The 19375-nt window shown below is 37.0% G+C and overlaps 1 protein-coding gene across 1 annotated transcript in view; it reads right to left on the reverse strand.

Annotated features, from left to right (window-relative positions):
• The window catches only part of SPOCK1 (SPARC (osteonectin), cwcv and kazal like domains proteoglycan 1), a gene marked incomplete at both ends in the record, with an annotated part of 283060 nt that overhangs the window by 40647 nt on the left and 223038 nt on the right, over positions 1 to 19375 (reverse strand). The window contains one exon of the mRNA XM_084295019.1: positions 17831 to 17945. Within this exon, the coding sequence (XP_084151145.1) occupies positions 17831 to 17945 (115 nt within the window). The remainder of the gene's footprint in view (positions 1 to 17830; positions 17946 to 19375) is intronic.

Here is a 19375-nt window from a genome sequence, read left to right on the forward strand (position 1 = left end):
CTGGCAAGCATCTCAGCCAGACGTAGACCCCAAGTGCTCCACCTTGGCAGGAGGGCAGATGGTCTCTGCACTGGGTATTAGCACTTCTCAGCAGAAGACAGTCATTTAAATTAGTGCAGGAGAAGTTCATCTCCAAAATCTGTACAGAAATTATAACCATGTGCTTCAGAGTCCCTGAACCAAAGTAGGTGTCAGCACAAAGAAAAGTTCTGAGCAGAAAGTGGAAAAGAGCCCTCTGTCGATTCAGCTGAAACTTTCTTCTAGAGAGGACAGCAATTATTGTTTTGGAAGGAAGCTTAGTCAGAAATTAAAGCAAGGGCTTTAAAATTCTACTAGAGGTTTCCTGAAGTATGTTATGCAAGTCATAGAAACTGTGCATTTGTTTACCTCTCCATAAAAATGGATCCCTAATTCTGAGAGGCGATGTAAGGTTGAATCTATTAACATTAGTAAAAAACTCAAACAGAGGGCTTGGATGACACTGTGCCTGCAACAGGCACATTGGTTTGTATTTAATGGCAGCATGAGGAGTTGCAATAAGAACATATTCATTCACTTGGACTGTGGCTACTTATACTAAGTTTATATAGGTTATCTGAGAAGAGAGTCATATGAGGGAGCAAGCACTGCACAATCAAAGCAACTTGTTAAGAACTTTCTGTAGATAGGCCAATTTTTTCCGGCCCAATTTCTCTATGAAAACAAAAAAAGCGCAAAGATTTGCATGTTACTAACATGAGAAGACACTTATTAACAACACAAATTACATCTCACTTAGATGTCATTTACAATCCTGAATTAGCTGGTGAGTGACTGTGCTTGTGCCTTATCTCTGTGTAGGCATTTATAAAGTGCTTATCATCGTGGTATCAATGCCACTCTTCTTGCTGTAATGCCTGGGCTATGTATTCAGAACAGTCATCTGTGAAATAAAACAAGTAAAGTTTAACTTTGCATCTGGTATTCTGAAGGAAGAAGTCATTTGCAGAAGCCCAGGGCATTCTGTTCCATTAAAATAAATTTCCTAAAAATATCCAATATTGTAACTGCGTTACCCTACAGCGCTGAGACTTGCATTTTCAATAGTGTGTGTACACCTCACTCCTTTATAAGTGCCAGTCTAAATTTGAGACCAGTCCTTTATAGCCTGTCTAACAACCTACACATAAAACCAACTGGCTGGCTGGCTCTCTTCTGTCTACTTTCTTCTCCTCTTATTCATTGTGACCTACAGCTAAGGACATTTTTCACACTGCAAACCCATGGAAAAGACTCATATAATCTTGTTAAAGGCTGGCATACTTGACTTGAAATACAGAATCTTGCATTTGTCTCCTCTGGGAAATAAACACTTTTAAAGAAGCTTTGGACTTCAAAAATGACTTAAACAAATACAATGGCCACACTACTAGTAGTGAATCAGTTTTCTACTTCTCACAAAATGTCTACAGTGAGGAGTTTGGATTTTATGTGCCCTTGTACAAACTCATCTACAGCTTTATTTTTTTATTGCTCGTATGTTCTCAAGGGAAGCCAATTTCTCTTTCAAGCAGCAGTGACTTTAGTAAGTCAGAGCATCCAATTTCTAGAGGAGGGTATACTTTACCTCATCACTGCAACCCTGCTGTGGAATACAATCTGTTTTCAGAAGAGCAAAGAGGTGAAGGACAAAAACAAATGGCAATTACTCTAAGACTGTGAAGAGCTCGGAGACTGGTGTTCTCTCACATCTGAATTAGGGTAAGAAAATATACTTGTCAAAGTGTTGCCAAGGAAAATACTCTATCACTGAACATACTGAAATTTGTCTTGGTGTCATCTGGAATGTGGAGCTCTAATATAATAATACATAGTATTTGTATGACTTGAGAATATATTTACAGTTTGCACTGATAACTATAACTCCATTATTTCATGGCTAAAAACATTGTTGCTACTCTCAGTCCCATGCCATACCTATGAAATAAGCTTCTGAACTCTCCCCTTGGCTATCTACTTGAAAAATAGCTGTTTTTCAATCTAAACCCATGCAACACCTTTCTTAGGGATTCCACCAGCCCCCAAACCAATACATTTAACAGACATTCATGTCTGAAGTACTGGGAGAAATAAAACACAGTATTTTTCACTGTCAGTGTTGCCAGAGAAGCACTGTCTTTAGCATTAGCAAAGAGTTGACTATCCAATACTTTCATATACACAACAACTCTACCACTAAGAACAGATTATTTACCCAGTCATGTTTCAGGTTTTCCTATGGTATGCTATAATATTTTCTGAGTCTCTAATTAATCAGAGCAGGCTTGAAGATTGCACTTTAGATCACGTGCAGCAAAATACTTCACAAACTACAAGGGGAAAAAAAAAAAACAAACCACAACACTGTTACTTCTGATCCCCTTGAAAGCATAAGTTATACTGAGCAACCTCAAACTCTTCACTTTTTTTTTTTCTTCAAAATTTCTTGTTACAAAGGGATTATTTACAAAATTAAGATGTAAATATTTACAGATATAATCACACCTTGTTCCGTCTTGCTGATAAAAATCATCTCTAATCAACAAACCAAACACATATATATTTGAAGCCTGGTAAATCTTTGCCATAAAATAAGAAAGTAACTTATCTTTATAGTAAGTTAAATGCAAGAGCCACCCTGTGGCCCTTACTAGTTCTTAGAGCACAACACACAAACACAGACTTGCTTAAAACATTTGATACTTTAATGTAATCCATTTTCCCAAGGTCAGGAGGAGGAGTTTGTGTTTGAACCCTTGTTCTTAATACCTTTGTCCTGCAACGTGAAATAGCACTGCCACATATCAGTAGGTTCTCAATTTCTTTTGAAATGCAAAGACGTGCCAATGAATCCGCTTCTCAGGAGCTTAATATATTGTTTTCACTTGCATCTTCTTTATTGTCACTCTTTTATACCTATACTTCAAATGCGCACAGCATCTTTCCTTTATTGAGGGCTGTAGTTAATCAGCTGGTTCCATAAAGTACCACATAAATTCTGCTTTATGAATTCTCTGTCACCAGAACATAGCCAAATGCCTTGTGCCCTGAGACTCCGCAGTTACACATCACCTTTGTACAGCCTTGCAAAACTGTGGTGGAAATTACATCAGCCCAAGAACAGAAACTCCTCAATCACCTTTACTATGATAGTATTGGTAATGAAAAAATATAATCTAGCGATGTTTTACAGACAGATCTTAAAAAAGACAGCAAGAAAGAGAAAAAAATCAGACTGGGTACATGGATGGATAGACATTTGCAAGGTTGTCTTTGCAACAGAAGAACCTCGTCAACGTGAAATGCTGTCATGAGCTCACATTTTCCAAATCTCTTAGAAGTAGCAGATGTCTTCCCCTTCCTCAGACTCGTCTAAGATTTTACACCCTTAACTATATGACTAAAAAGCATCTATAAAATTATGTGCAAAAACATAGTCTTTTTGATTTAATGCATAATAAAAGAATTGCCTTAAAGCTATATTTATATTATCATTTAAATACCTATGTCAGGAGAATATCTTCTCTAAAGCAGCTGTAAATGCATCTTTTCAACAGTGCTGTGGAGTGCTGTAACTCTGGGGAGATGGGACTTTTTATTTGGTTATTGTACCAAGCACAAAATCAGTGATAGGAGTGGCTTAGCTCTAAACTGAGGTAGAGAATAATAATAATAAAATAATAAAAACAACAATAATAATAATAACATGAAAGAACCCTCCCAAAACACAAAGTGTCAGGTGTTTCAGAACTGACTGTGAATACAAATGCAGTTTGTGAAATGTCTTTGCCGGGGAATATGTTAGTAAGGACTAGACTGAAAAGACCTGGAGGATATTCTATCCTCATCCATGTCGGTTAGCACAGGGCTGTGGTTTGTAAGCACTGGTCTGAAAAGTTATGTTAAATGGTCCAAACTGTCTCCTGGCAGTATTCTCAGTTAACGCTTTGGTAATAAAAGTTCCAGTTAGCCTATGAGAAATGTTACACAGGGTCTTTTTAGTTCCCTTACAAGATAAACTATTCATTTCACCAACAATCACAGCAGTAATCACTCTCTCCTATTTCAGCTTGAACTCATCTCTGATGAACATTGATCATCCTAGTTCACAAAAGACTCCAGATAAGATCTTACCAGACCTCTTGTAAAATATGACCAATATTTCTGGAAATGCCTCTCCTGACATATCTGAGGATTACACAAGCCCTTCTCACAGCCACATCATATTGTTTGTAGTCATTCTGTGATCAGCTAATGCAGTAAGGTCATTTTCTTCCTTAGACATTTCCAACCAAAAAGCTCTTAAGATTAAAGCAGATGTTCAGATTATTAGACCCCAAGTGTATAATTACACACTTTGTGCTAATGAACTTCTTTCCATTTCTACTGCTCCAGTTCTCAAGGACATGCAATTGAAAATACAAAAAGGAACTTTTTCAAAGAAACATGAAATACTGTCCAGTATTTCTGCAACCAATTTGTCTTCTTTTCATAAAAACATAAACCGAACAGACAGCACCTCCTCCCACTTGCTTCTTTGCTGAAAAATCTATTTTAATTATTCATTGCCTTCTGGGTAACAGCATTCTCAAATGCAGTTACTGTATATGCTATATAGCAGCTACCATATGTCTTTGCTCCTTATACATTCCAAAAAATCAAAACACTTAAAAATTGTATTTGCTAATAAAAACAAACTGTGCTTTATATTTTTTAAGAACTTTTGTTTATGTGGTTTTACTAAACCAAGCAAAGTGTTTTTTACTTAAGCTTCATTTAACAGTCTTTAATGTACAAGGTAAAGATTGGTACAAAAGATTATATACTTAAAATATCCAGACTGATAGCATTAATATGTAAAATGAAAGGGAAGCTCTGTGTATTTTTCAGAAAACTGTTCAGTTTTGCGCTTTTGGCAGTTTCCCTCAAACAATTTTTCTGCTCCCCATCAACAATGTAATTTGTAGATAAGATGCTTCATCTATGAGATACTTCGAAAAATTTTCCGGCTCATTGGGCTAAGAAGAAAGGACTGCAGACAAAGGAAGACTGTAATGTTACACAGGTCTGTCTCTCTGCACTTGGTAACTTTAGGTTCTCACTTTTTTTTTTTTTTTTTTTTTTCTTTCCTGGATGGGATCAGCTAGAAATAATTATTGGATCTGATACAAAGAAAACTCAAGGTCTGAAGCTTCCCTATGACTTCAGTAGTTTTCGGGCCCTTAAGCTCTTACTAGGAAACAGACTGTCCTGGCACCTTGGCACTGTGACTTCTGGGGATAAGTTGTTTCTGGTGTTTCTTGGGTTTCATTTTGACTGAACATACCATAACAAGAAGCTAATTAAGCCCCCTGTGAAAACCACAAAATAGAACAAGGCATTTTCTATACTTAACTGTTTTCTTAACCGCACCTAATACTGAACTGCATCAACAAAATGTGTATTATGCTTGAGAAATACTGAAGCATTCCCTTTTCACAGTGAGATACTACACGTATCAATAACCCTCTACCAAAGTTGTTTAGCAAACCACATTTCAGACAAAGATAAATGCTTTTTCTCATTTTACAGTCCCAATTGAAGCCTAATTTTGGTCATCCCAACTAAAATACTCAGGGAATTTTTCAAAAGATCATATCCTTTCTCCTTTATTTGCATCTTTGATTCTCCAAGAATATTTGCAACCCTCTCAAGAACTGAAATCCTAAATCTGAATTTGAATTGTGAAGGATCAACAAGACATTTGCAACATGCAATTCACTGCCTGAAATGACTGTGGCATAACTTCATTTTACCTAATTTTCATTTTTCCCGCTGACAAGGATTGCAAGTGAATACTTGCTGTTATAGACCATACTTGCAATTTAGAAGAATCTGCCTCTTGTCTGTGTCTGGTAACTCCCAGGCCCTGGCTGTCATTGTAAACAAATCGAGAAATAAGATGAGATGATATCTGAGATTATCTTCAGACAACCAAGATGGAGCCAGGACCATAATTTACTAAATCCAAGGACAGAGTGATATCATTGTATAAAGCATATTCTTATAAAGTGAACTAAATTGATTTTCTGTAAACATGCTCTTTTAAATAATTAGTCATGAAATGTCTCAATTTAGTGAGAACACTGTATAAAACAATTGTAATTAAAACTAAGCAGGAAAATCATCATACAGATTAAAAAGATCATTGGACATAAGATCAGCCACTTTTTACGTTACTACTAATTAGAAATATTATAAAGGCATGCCTGAACATTTTCAGAGGACCAAGACTTTGTAATTCAGCTCTGAATATAGATCTGACTGTCCAAGCTGGTCCCAAGAGAATCTCCTGAGAGGTTGGACACCTATAGTGAATGGTAAACCACAATTTTGAGTGACCAATTTCAGTCTTCAGAGTTTGAGCCTGCACCTCAAATATGTAATGAATATATACACGTATTTTTTAACAACATTTGGGACAAAAAGGTCCCATGTTGGTTGTCTGAAAGCTTTTCTAATATTGACATTTATTTCTTGTGTTGCAGAATATTTTTGTGTTTTCTCTGTGGATGATGGACTCCTGTAACCGAGATGGACTTGAGCCAAACCATTCAGAATTTAGTAAATCTCATGTGGATCCTGCTTCTCATTCCAGTCCATCTCTAAAGAGAGACGGTTGCTTCAGCAGAAAGCAGAAGACATTGTTTTTTTATTTATACACAGTCCATTAAACTGAATCACAAAAAAAGAAAAAAAAAAAAAGAAAAAAAAAAAAGTAATTCTTCAGAGAAAAAAGAATTTACAGATTCCCCTGGTGGGACAGCAAAAGCTGTAAATATGTAACTATATACATTTGGAATGAAGCGATGATATTTCACGTATCATCTCCCTTTTGCACTAGCAAACAGGGAATTAGAAACACAAAACCTCAGAACTAATTTGACACAATGCTGAGAAGTGCACAGAAAGTAACAAACTCTCAGGAATGATCAAGTAGGCTCTAGCCTATATTCATTTATACCACTACAGACTTGGAATACCTTTACCAAAGGCAACTGGTTTAATATAATTGACAGAACTTTTTCAGATTTATATTGCAGGAACCAAAGGTGGAACTTAGTTCTTAAGATACCAAAGGAAGACAAAACAAAACAAGATATACTTGAAACCGGAAAAGTTGTATTTTCTGTATTTATTGAAAAGTTCTTTTTTCCCCTCCTCATACTAGGGAAATTTTACCCTAACACTATAGTGATAAACACTAGATTTTAGAGATTTTACAAATTTTACATATTAGGGAAATGCTCCCAAAACTGCCGGAATCAATATCCATGAAAAAAAAAAGAAAAAGTAAACTATAAGAAAACAGTCTTATTTATTTGTTTTTGTTTATGATGAGAGAGATTTTAGTGCTCTAATTATCATTATCAGTGCACAAACACCTGCTGTTCCTAGACTGTGTTTCTATTAACACAGTGTGTCACTTCAATAGTTTTCTGTTGGCAATCCAAAATCAAATTACTTCTTGTCTAAAAATTGTTGCTTGCTGGTGCTAAGTGTTTACTGACTGTCATTTTCTAACCTTTTCTTTATAGTAAAAATAATAAAAAAAATCAATAGCCACTTTAACATTTTGTTTAATAAGTGTTTATGAAACTCTGATTACTATTGAGCTAAGTGTGCTTTTATTGTGATACGTGGGCTTATGTATCTCAGTGGCATTTGTATCCCTTGCATACGAAAGCTGGAAGTATTTGTGGGTTCAGTGACACAGGTTTTGTCTACAGTACCTTTGGGAACTGTGCGGAGTTCACATTTGTGTTTGCTGAGTCGGACACTTCAAACTGGGTGGTCCACGCTAGAAACAGCTCCTTTCTGGCTCACACTAGCCATGGGGATGCTGAGCCTTGAGCTTTGCAGCTCCCCGGGGCTTCCAAGCATGTCTTGCAATGCAGCCTCCTCCAGCTCTGGCCTAACTCCTTCCTCTGTTACTTTGTCCATGCCACAGCAGACCCTGCCTTCTTAGACCACATTCAATTTCATATGGAAGTAAGCAAGTCCACAGCTGCTGGTTGTATGGATGAAACCTATTAAATCAATTTTTTTATCCTTTCTGCTTTAGTTGATGACCCCTCCTGGTCAAGGGGCAAAACCCATACCCACTGATCAGCCTGGGGCAACAGCATAACTGTAAATGCTTATGAAAACTAAGGGCTGCTTCAGTCACAGAGAACTGCTAGAGAAGTAGCACAGCCTTAACATTTTTATTTCTAAAGACTTTGAGAAGCTTTTTAAAAATGCTACTGTTTTTACTATAATTACATCATGACACAGTTTTACAGGGTTCCTGTCTTCTACTGCAGTCTCGGATTATTATTTATTTAATGATGATGAAGAATTGTGTCTCATGTCCTGGTTCAACCTCAAAAAAATGACAGGAATTCTGGCTTGACATTACTCTATTGGCACATTACCTTGTTAAAGAGATGCATTTACTAGAATTGCAAATCCTGATGATAGTGATGCTGATACTAGAGTCAACGTCTGTTTCAGCAAGTATCCGAAATGAACGAAGTGAACAATATACTGCTTCTTGTGCTACTCTTTTCCCCTTTCTGTCTTACTCCTAGCTGTTCTACTGTCACTTTCACCTCTAAGTAGAAGAAGTCATCTGTTACATTTTGGATCCTGCTGTAATTTGATCAAATCCAAAGAAGATCATGCTGTAGAAGTGACAGCTAGTCAATGGATGATATCATCCCTAACTTGTTATCCGTCTGGAGTATGGCATGATCAATGATTCTCTGCTGAGCTCCAAAACCTGAGAGCCAGACCAAAATGCAAAACAGCTCCTACAGGGACAACTCTTTCTCCACTTCATGTCAAAGAAAGTTTCATACACACCTAAGAGCTTTTTGTATGTGTTGGCTGGAATTATTAAATATATTTTAATTTATACACTTTGGTAAAGTTTTTATCACCTGATGGGTAGAAAAGGATTCAGTTATAAAATCATACATTAATTTATGTTGGAGACTTCAAGACCATCATGACCAAGGTTATCAAAGTTCTAACCTGAATTTACTCTTCAAACCTAAAACAAAACATTTTGGGCAGGCCATTTTCCTGTAGAATACAGCTATGATGGAAAATGCAGCAGTCTGAAAAAAAGTATTTAATTTCTGTTATATAAATATTTTGCAAATATAATTCAAAACCTCAGTATGTACAGACTAAATATTTTTGAAAAACCTAACAGTATTTGCTCCAACTGGCAAGTGACTTCTGATACGATGTTTGCAATCTTTTTATATTCTTTCTTTGTGAAGTTGCCAGCACCTGAACTATACCATTATGACTGTTAAACACCTAGATCCTAAAATACAATGTTCACATATTTGTGAAAAGGAAATTTAGAATTGCTTTGTCAATTGTGAAATTTACAATTCCCATTGTGTGTTGCCTAATTATATGGTCACAGTCTGTTGTAGTTGCAAACACAAAAAGTACCATATGAACTCTATAAATAGTTAAAGGTTTTGTCTTACAAATACTTAAAAATACTTCAAATGTAGTCAGACAACCTCATTCACCAAAGACAATAGATGTACTTACTCAAGCAGTAACTCCTGAGTACAAGCATTTACAGTGACAAGACTGAATTCACAGCACAATTTGGTTTCTGAACTGATAATTGTCATTTACTTTTATAGAATTTTATATAATGCAAACAGCCCAGAAATGCATGTTTTTAGCTGTCACTACAGGAAGAAGTGCAGCTTCTCAAAAAGAAATTACTGAGAATCATTTACTAAGACCTAGAAAAATTTATAGATTCAAAATGTTTCTACTTTAAATGTCTAGTACCTTTCTCTCATTTCCCTTTTCCCTGGCATGACTAATGTCTTTTTCGTACTGATGGATGCATTTTGCATTCTCTATTTTTCTTCCAATAGAGTTTTGCTACCTCTAGAATTTAGATACCAAGCCCTACCTTTTCTTCAGAGAAAGGAATATTAATAGCTACATCAACAGAGAGAGAAGACCATTACATGAGATCTTCACAGTGAATACCTGTGAAAGCTGGCAATCCTTTCCACCTTGAAGTAGATATATCAGCTAGTTTCAGGAAAAAATATGGCAATAATTTGCATACAAGAGTATATGGTGCCTTTTCCTTCTATGCTCTTGATGCTTTCAAAGAAATATTTACAAATATAGGAAGTATTACAAAGTAATCTGGCTTCTGAGTTGATCTAGATAATTCAAGATACTCTTTGTCTTCTTCAGAGAAGTATCATACTTTAAGGTACTATAGCTATTTACTAAAAAACATAAGATTTTTCCTACTTGTTTAAAATAAACGTACAAAATTTCGCAAGTGGTTTATCTGCAAGTTTCTTACAGTACCTGAAACTGTTCTACATTATGACTTGTTATACATGATGGCAATTCCTTCCAACTCACTTCTGAAATACAGAAAAGTCATTAAGATATTTTGGATGTTTTTGAATTTAAACTACATTGATTAAAGATATTTCACTGAATTTGAAGGGGAACAGTAACTACTATTGATCACCTCATTTTATGTAGCTAGACTAGAAATCAATGAAAAGAAGATATATGATTTGCTAGGAATGTAAGTGATATCATTTCAGAGAGATCTAAATAGCAGTAGCTTCCCATCCAGAATCATCTGTTGCTTAGTTATAAATGCTTCAGGATGATCAAATTTTCAAAATGGACCAGAAAGACCCCTACTGAGCACATAGAAGACTTCCTACAAAGGTGGTGAGTTGCACATTACCAACCTTTGCTCTGCAGTCCTCTGCCGTTTGTGGACTTTATTAAGTATTGACCACAGAATCACACCAATATTTCCTTCAGCAAATAGGTGGGCCCAGTTGCCTGTCAACCAAACCTCTTGTTTGGGCATCACCATCATTCTGAGCTACAATAAAATTACTTGCTTTTAATGGGTCTGTCCTGAGCTATTCCACGGTTAGCTCTGCATACAAGTCTTTTCATAGAACATATTCTCCTTTAAAGACATAGAGGAAAGTCTGTAATACATGTATATATTAATCATATATCAATCCATGAAAATGTTCATGTTCACATTAATACCTTCTGAAAAAATTTGCCCTCCTTCTCCTTTTTGGCAAGTGAACAGTTTATTCACTCAGCTCTCAGAATATACATTCCATCTAAGAAAACACTCCTACAAAAATACAAGTTGTCTCATAATATATGGATACACAGAATGCACAGCCTTGCCCTCATAAGCTACTGCTTTTCTCTGGCACATGTATGGATGAAGCATGTGAGATCAAATAGCAGACCAAAATATCCCCAACCACCATTACTTTGCTCTTTCTTCTGACCTTGGCAAGAACTTGATTTTGCTGCCTCAGTCTTGAAGCTACTTGCTTTTGCTTCTCAGAGGAGCGTGGGATGGTAATAGCCATCCATGAAGAACAAGGATATCAGTTCTTGCCTGCTTCTCTCCGTCTTTTAATCAAATATTAATTGGGTGCAGCCACTTCACTACTCACAGAAAATATGTAAGAGAAATGAAAAAAGTTATTCTTCCATGCCTTTAGGAATGGCAAAATAAAGACTGATCTCCTTGTGTGAAAGCTTATAGGCAAACAGTAAAAATAATAGTCATAATTACTATTATAATTATTATTTACAGATACTAGCTAACTCAGATTTACTTGGGTAAGGCTGCTTCATCATGTTAACGAATTAAAAGACTGAACTGCAGAAGTCATACAGAAAATTTTGGAGCAAAAAATCATATCCTGAAGAGTTTAGAACTAATCCTACTCCTTATTGAAGTCCAGGACAGGAGCATATCAGTGTCAGAAACATGCATCACTGTCTGTATTCAACATTCTTATCTCTGTTCTGCACTGAAAGCTACCTTTTGGTTTGAGTAAATACAATTTCTCCTCTGTAAATCAGAAAAAGTACCTCCCAGAGTTAATGAGATATACCAAAGTTTCAAAACTCTCTGTAATCTTAATTTTAGCAGGTGTTTGCTTTACTATTCCCTGAGTTTGAGACTCAAATAGTTCACTTAAACATCTAACCAGAAATTCAGTATCAGTACTCTTTTTAAAAATTTTTTTTTAAAAAAATTCCTGGCATTATTAAATCAAACTCAAGAACCAATTTCAATTCAACCATGTTCATGACTCATACTTCACCTTCATAAACTTTAAAATGATGCACTCTCCAGTCATGAAAACTTCTGAATAGAAATTTTAAATTGAAATACTTGCTGAAACTGGATTTCTAAGGAAAGACTTAGTTCTAAGACTTCTTTTAGTTGTCAGTCATTCCGGCACAAGAAGTGATACAACTCATTTGGGAAATAAGATCATGATTTTCTCTGAATGAACTTCATGCACTCAGTGCTCTTTTTATTGGGGAATGGAACATTAGACCTTCTCATTCAGCACTCCCAACAGGGCTGTTAGGTAAATCCTAAGATTCAGATCCTAAACTGTACCCTAAACAAGATAGATTCTTGATGGAGCTTGCCAAGACCTATTTCTGTAACTTAAAAATGTTCTCTTGGCTCCCTTTAGAAATTTAAACAACACTCAGTATAATTGAATATATTTTCTTCTGCCTATTGACCTTACAATTCCCTTATCAAGATAATAACATTTCCTTAGAAGTTGCCTTGGGCATTTCTGCAAGGTCAAAAAGACCTAATGCACAGATAGGGATAAACCTAGTTTGAATTATTGCATTTGTTCGCGCTCCAGTGACTCTGCAATGCTGATGGCAACAAATCAAAATCAGTATGTTACGAATGTACCACTTAACTTTTTAGAAAATGCAAAAAGAGAGGATAGTCAGAAAGAGACCTGAAATGTTGTTAAATCACCACCATCGTGCCTGAGCTACTACACTGCTAGCACATGCAATGAACAGGAGTCACACACCTGAGGAGGAAGCAGACAGAACCATGTTCTTGCAACCAAGCATTCATGTTTGCCATGACATGCCATATTGGTGCACAACATTGCCTTTTTGATGAATACACTGCGAAAGAAAAAATCAATTTCCTTGCCAGTAAGTTCTGGAAAACCAAAACTGGTTCCTCCTGTGATGTCTGTCATTTGTTTACGGAGGGGTTTCAGAAGCTTCAGTTAGTGCCAAATGAAGTTACACTTGATGAGAACCCTAATTAATATTGCAGAGCTTTTGGAAAGAGGTACTGGAAAACCATGAACAGACAAGACTGTCTTGAATAAGTGCTGTCTCTAAGGTGCCACTGAGAATCAGTTACAAGTCTAAAAAAAAAAAAAATAAATTATAGCCTTTTTCATCTTGTGGTATTAGATAAGAGGACACATCTGCTCTGAAAGGGCAGCTGACCCCACTGCAGATTACAGCTCAACCTTTGTCTCTGGGTAGCTGAGTTGGAAATCAGTGGCTAACATGGTAGAGTATTGTAGAACTGGGTTACTGTTGTGAATAATGAAGCATATCAAGTGTTTTGATAAACCAAAGGAATCTAAATGGACCTCAAAAAGAAAAAAGAGAAAGCATTAGCTTGTCTTCTTTCCAAAATCTGCTATTAGTACCCTCACAGAGTCCTGTTCTCTACCTTTAAGACATCTGACTTAAAATTCCATTTTATGAAAATAAAGAACACGATTATGCCATCTCTTCAAAGATTTGACTTCAAGGTGGAAAACTTATATTATTTGCCACTAAAAATTATTCTGGTGTAGTTTTCTTTTGCTAGCATTTGTGTTATTTTATTAACATCTCCGTAATATCAGCTACCATTATAAAAGGAATTCCAATTTTAAACATGATTATTAGTGTTGATTTTCATCCTCAAAGCAGAGATGTTTTTGAAGGAGCCTAGGGAGGAGAAGGAATACGACTCAGATACTGCAGTCAATTGTTACCTCTGAGCACATACACTTAGATTGCTTTTCTTTGATGCTGCTGCCAATTTTATTCACAAGCGTATAAAAAAAGGTCATGACATTTAGAATTACAGTACTCTGGAAATTAAATGTTCCTTTACATTTTTAATTTCTGAAAGTAATTTATTATGGAATAATATTTGAATATGATTGAATGAATGTGTGAAGATTAATGTGAACTGCCTTCAAATTGGAAGTTCACAAGCACATATATTTAACCTTGTTGTATAATAGGCATAAAAAAAAGTTTATGCAGTAGCTCTAAGAGCTGCATTTCCATTTTGCTGGAAGCATTTGCACTGTAATTCTCCTTAGTATTTTTCCACTGACACGTCTGTATGAGGCATGAGGTTTAGCTCTCTGTCATTTTCTACTTAAGATTATGCTGTATTTGAATGGATTTCACAAGCCTGGCAACTAAATAAGGAGTAGAAACAGAGTTCCAACTGTCGACATTGTTCTTTTATAGAAATTTTTATATAAGAAATCAATCTACCGGGTTTTATACTCAGTTCAGCAATATTAATGATACCAGAGTACTATACGAGGAAAAGAGAACAATGTGGTGTTGAAACTAATGAAAACACTACAATACCAAGCAACCCAAGTGCTGATCAGAAGCTCCAGATTGAGAGGTCAGGGGACACCAATCCAGTGCATTACCTAACGTGGCAGTTAGAATTCATAATTCTCCTATAAACCTGAGGAAAGTTGTCTGGCATCCAGGCTGTAAAGGGCAGACACACACAAGACAAAATCCCTCTTCAGATACTGCTAAAATTGTACCTGGGTAAAAATTACACCAATCTTTAGAATTAACTCATGTTTCTCACAGAAACATCTAGGAGCTCTTTGTTAAAAGCCTGACAAACTCAGAAATATTCAGTTTGAGACTCCATCACACTCAGTGGGACAACTGAAGAGATAACGTCTGTAGAAAGGAGATGGAGGAAATAAGTTAAAGGAAGTCTTAACTGGTGTTATTAGCATGTTCAAAGATCCAGAGGAAAATTTAAGATAAATCAAGGTAGGAAGCACCTTTGCTATTGATTATTTGAATCTCAAGACCAAGTATTTTGCTGGCATTTCTCTAATGAAGCCCATGGAGGTTTGTCGCCTAGCAGTGTGGTTCACATTGGCTCCGTGAATTTGTAAACATGAGGCCAGGTGCTGCTGCTGATTCACTTACTGAATGTGTGGGGAAGATTTTTGAATTGATCTGTTGCAGGTGAGTGAAGCCACTGTCTAAAAAGAAAAGCCAAATGCCGTGACGGATCCTGCACTGCTGACAGTAAACTTGCTATGAGTTTTTGGAGCTCCTGTGAATTTATGAGAGAAGCAGCTCGTCAGCCTGTTACCCCAAATGAAACACAGTGATAAACTCTTGCAAAAAGCACTGTATAAACTTCATTGCAAATTATGTCATTATTTATGAATCCTGTGGATACTCCATCCCTATCTATCTACACCAGGAACAGAATCTTTCTGCCTCTGAGAAGCTGGATGTCGCTCAGACAGAAACAGTCAAATCTCCAGCTGCTGTGACTCCATGCTCCAAAAAACAGGTTATCAAGGGACAACTACAGGCAATCATGAGATTTCAGCACCTAATCCCAGAAAGGAAAAGATGTTGATAGAGCAAAAGATTATATTGCTTTTTTTTTTTTTCTTTACATATACATATATGCATGCACACACAGTCACTCCCATGTCTGTACAAGCGTCTTGCTTATGACACTATAATTGAACTCCTAAGCAGCTCTTTTGCACACACATGATGCAGGAGATTACTAATGTCTTGTTTTGAATATTTCCATACACACCTCATAATGATTTCACAGGCGACTGTGCTCCTCCAAGGGGGCAGAGCACTCTCTTCATGCCACACTGCAGACAGCAGAACTGAAGCATGTAATAATATCCTTGTCCTCGCTGCTGTCACCAGGGCAATGGCATGAGTACTGTTAGCCCAAGTGTGGCCTCTTGAAAATGCCTTCAGGAAAGTTGCTCCACAGATCGCCCAATCCATTAAATTAATGCTTTGTTGGCTGGAGTTAAAGTTTTGAGTCAAGCAAAACAAAAGCCTGGGTTTCAGAATATGTATACCCTGTCAAATTGCATTTATCAAGATAAGGGTTATTAGAATCTTTTTTTCTCTTGTGTGAATGAAATTGTAAGCTTAAAATGTCACTGAAGATTTATTAATCTGATACTCTTTCTGATAAGGGCAAGAAAGAGGGCATACAGAGAGCAGCTTATGAGAAGAAAACTATATGTTTTTGACGGACTGCAAGAAAGACAAAATATGAATAAGGCAATTTATCAGTGGGTGTTCTGTAACCAAAAGATTCAGGCCACATAAAGCAATACTACAGTTATATATTGATTTCAGAACCTTGCCATCTAAATACTTCATCTAAGTCTGATAGCTATGCAAAAAAAAATGTCCGTGATTTGCAAACGATGGAATAAATCTGAATTTTCAAAATCTAAGCTGGAAAACTGCTGCTTGCTCTAGAAAGCAGATAAAGGCGTAATCTGAAAACCAGTGATACTGTGCTGGAGGCTCTGGAATATGGACCACCATATTCAGGTTCACCAGCGCTTTCAGCTGGTACTACAAGGCCTGAACTGACCAGAGGAAATGTTTGAACTTCTTGTTTTGTTTTTGTTTCTCTCTCTGCTACTGTCACAATGTGTCCATAATGGGGAGGAGTAACAGCGAAGAGATGTTGGGTCAAACAGATCATTGTGGAAGCTTCATTTCTTTTCCACTCCACATGTTGTACACAAGACAAATAAACATGTTTTGTTACCTGACATGGCAGAGCAAACCCTGTGTTAGCTGCTGCTGCAGTGTTGGAGCTACCCACACAGAGAGCAGCCCCACAGCTGTCCCTACTCTAACCCCTCCTCCTGAGAGAGATTTGACAACACTTCTTACAGGTCCAGTACTCACTTTGCCACAGGTGCACTCACCAGCACAGATGCCCTCATTTCAAGAAACCACAGCCACAAGCAACAACTTTTTCGCTTCCACAGGGCCTTCACCATGGCAGGGTGGCAGCTCTTAGACAGAACCTGGCTGTGACTTGTCCTGCTGCCGCGGGACTTGTGCTTTCCCTCGGTCTCTTTGGAAGGAGACTTTGGATAAGGACGCTCCAAGGCAGTTTACCCCCCTGAAAAAGCCCTAGGGGGTGAATTAGCTCACCAGGCTTACTGACCCCACTGGAGAACTGGCATGGGAAACATCTGTTTCTGCTAAGATTCCAACCTTCAGTTTTATGTAAAATCATTTGCAATGTGCTTGTTGTTGTTGAAAACAACAACAATATAAACAAACAATATAAACACAGGTACATGGATCTATTTAATGCATATTTGAGTTCTAATGATAACATTAACAACAATAAGGATAATAATGAGAGTATAGAGTCCATGTAATACATATGAGTGAACATATGCCTATGCAACCTTAAATTACTTCTTGGTTAACTTAAAGGCTACAGATAATTTTTTGTTTGTTTTTAGTTTACATACAAAGCGATGAACCATCAAGTAGTATTTTTTTCTGCCTTCTTTTATAACGATTCAACATTTTTATTCAAAATATTTTCACACAAAAATGAGAATCATGAGCCAGAACTCAGTTTTCCTATGAGACTCTGTCAAGTGGGTGTTAGTTTTGCAGAAGCTGTTTGAAAGCATTGCAATGTTTGGAAAAGCGTTAGTTGTACCTTAGCTTTATCTCAAAAAATGTTTCGTGTAAAACCTACTGGTTAAGATTATTTATTTATTTTTATTTTTTTTTCTGAGACTGTAGCAGGAACTAGTTCATCTACTATAACCGCATTAAGAACTCAACTCACCAGTCTTCTCTGTCTTGTGTTTTGGACTTTCAGGTCCTGGAAGGCAGGGGCAGGGCCCTTCACATTGAGCTGTGATGGTTTTGCCAGAAGTGCACGCATGAAACTCCAACTTGCACTGGAAATCATAAAAAAGCAAGAATATGTTTTGAATTAGGACAAGATATAAAAGCAGCAGCTGTGGATTAAATGAGAAATTGCATTTAGCAGTAATGGCATTGGACAGATTGCAAAACTTCAATCTCTATTGAAAATGCCATTGTTTTTATTATCACAGTTAACAACAATAATAGCTACTTCCTATGCAGTGTTTTGCACGACATTTCTAAATGTGCATCATAAAATGTTATTATTCCCTACTTAAATATATGGAATCTGCAGCAGAGAAACTTGAAACCACTTCTTCCAGGTCACCTGAAGGATAGGTGGCAAAGCTGGGAAGAAAATGCAAGCCTCCCGCACCCTGTGTGTTTCCTCTGCACACCATTTTTCAGGTGTGAGCTCTTTAAAGGGGTAGGTATTGTGCCTTTTATCATCTGTGTATCAGCTGGCATCACTGCCACTTTTTAGTTTGGTCTTTCAAGGACCTGGGAGCTCCCAGCTTCCACTAAAAGCAGTGGGCCAGGTCTGAGCAACATCCATGAAAACATTCCAATCCTTGCAACAAATGAAACATCTCTTCAAAGAAAATGCTCAGCTATGAGACTCAGTCACTTGCAGATGAGACTGGTCCTTCAACACGTCTGCTTCTTTCAACAAGGATGACATTTTAAATGTCTCCAAACAATGACTATAAATTGCCCTGTTAACAGCACCATCCCTAAAATTAGCTATCTGTCATGCAATCAACTCCAAAAATACAATACAATTGTAAAATGACTGAAGACTGACTATGAGCTGTACGGTTCCCTGTATCTGCATATTATTGCTGTTTCCTTTCCCTTCCCTAAAACCTTGGCAGATGGGATTTACAGCACCTCTTGACAACCACCACATTCAGGCCATTTAGGACAGCAGGACATGTGCAGTATTGGACGAATGAGATGATTCAGGAGAATTAATATTGCAAAAGTGTGCCAGTTAAAAAGCCTTGATTTACAGCATACTGGCTATTCATAGCCTTTGCTGTTTGCATTACATACATTTTAGAGCTGACTTTCCTCTAAGAGCTTTGTGCATGTGTAGCTGTCTTTGCAGCTACTGCCTCAAGGATATTTTCCCCAGACTGAGCCCAGCAGCATGATTGCTGGAAACTGGACTAATGTACTAATAAAATGGAGTAAAAGTGAACAGAACACAGAAGCAGGAACAAAAATGTGCAAGGCGTTCTCTCTGGCTTGATACCTAATGAACTGAATTCAATCCCTTTTTTTTCTTCTTCAAGCACTGATTTTACCAGAACAGAGTCTGAGGGCTTTTAATAGATGGGGGAGTTGTGCCTGCAGCACCGAGGCTGGCATTCCTCCCCACAGAGACTGCCTCCTGCCAGGCGAAATTGGAAATGCTGGGCTGCAAAATCCCTTTGATAAATTTGAGGTTTATGACAGA

The sequence above is a fragment of the Netta rufina genome (assembly GCF_964035555.1).
Source record: "Netta rufina genome assembly, chromosome: 14".
NCBI classification, from domain to species: domain Eukaryota; kingdom Metazoa; phylum Chordata; class Aves; order Anseriformes; family Anatidae; genus Netta; species Netta rufina.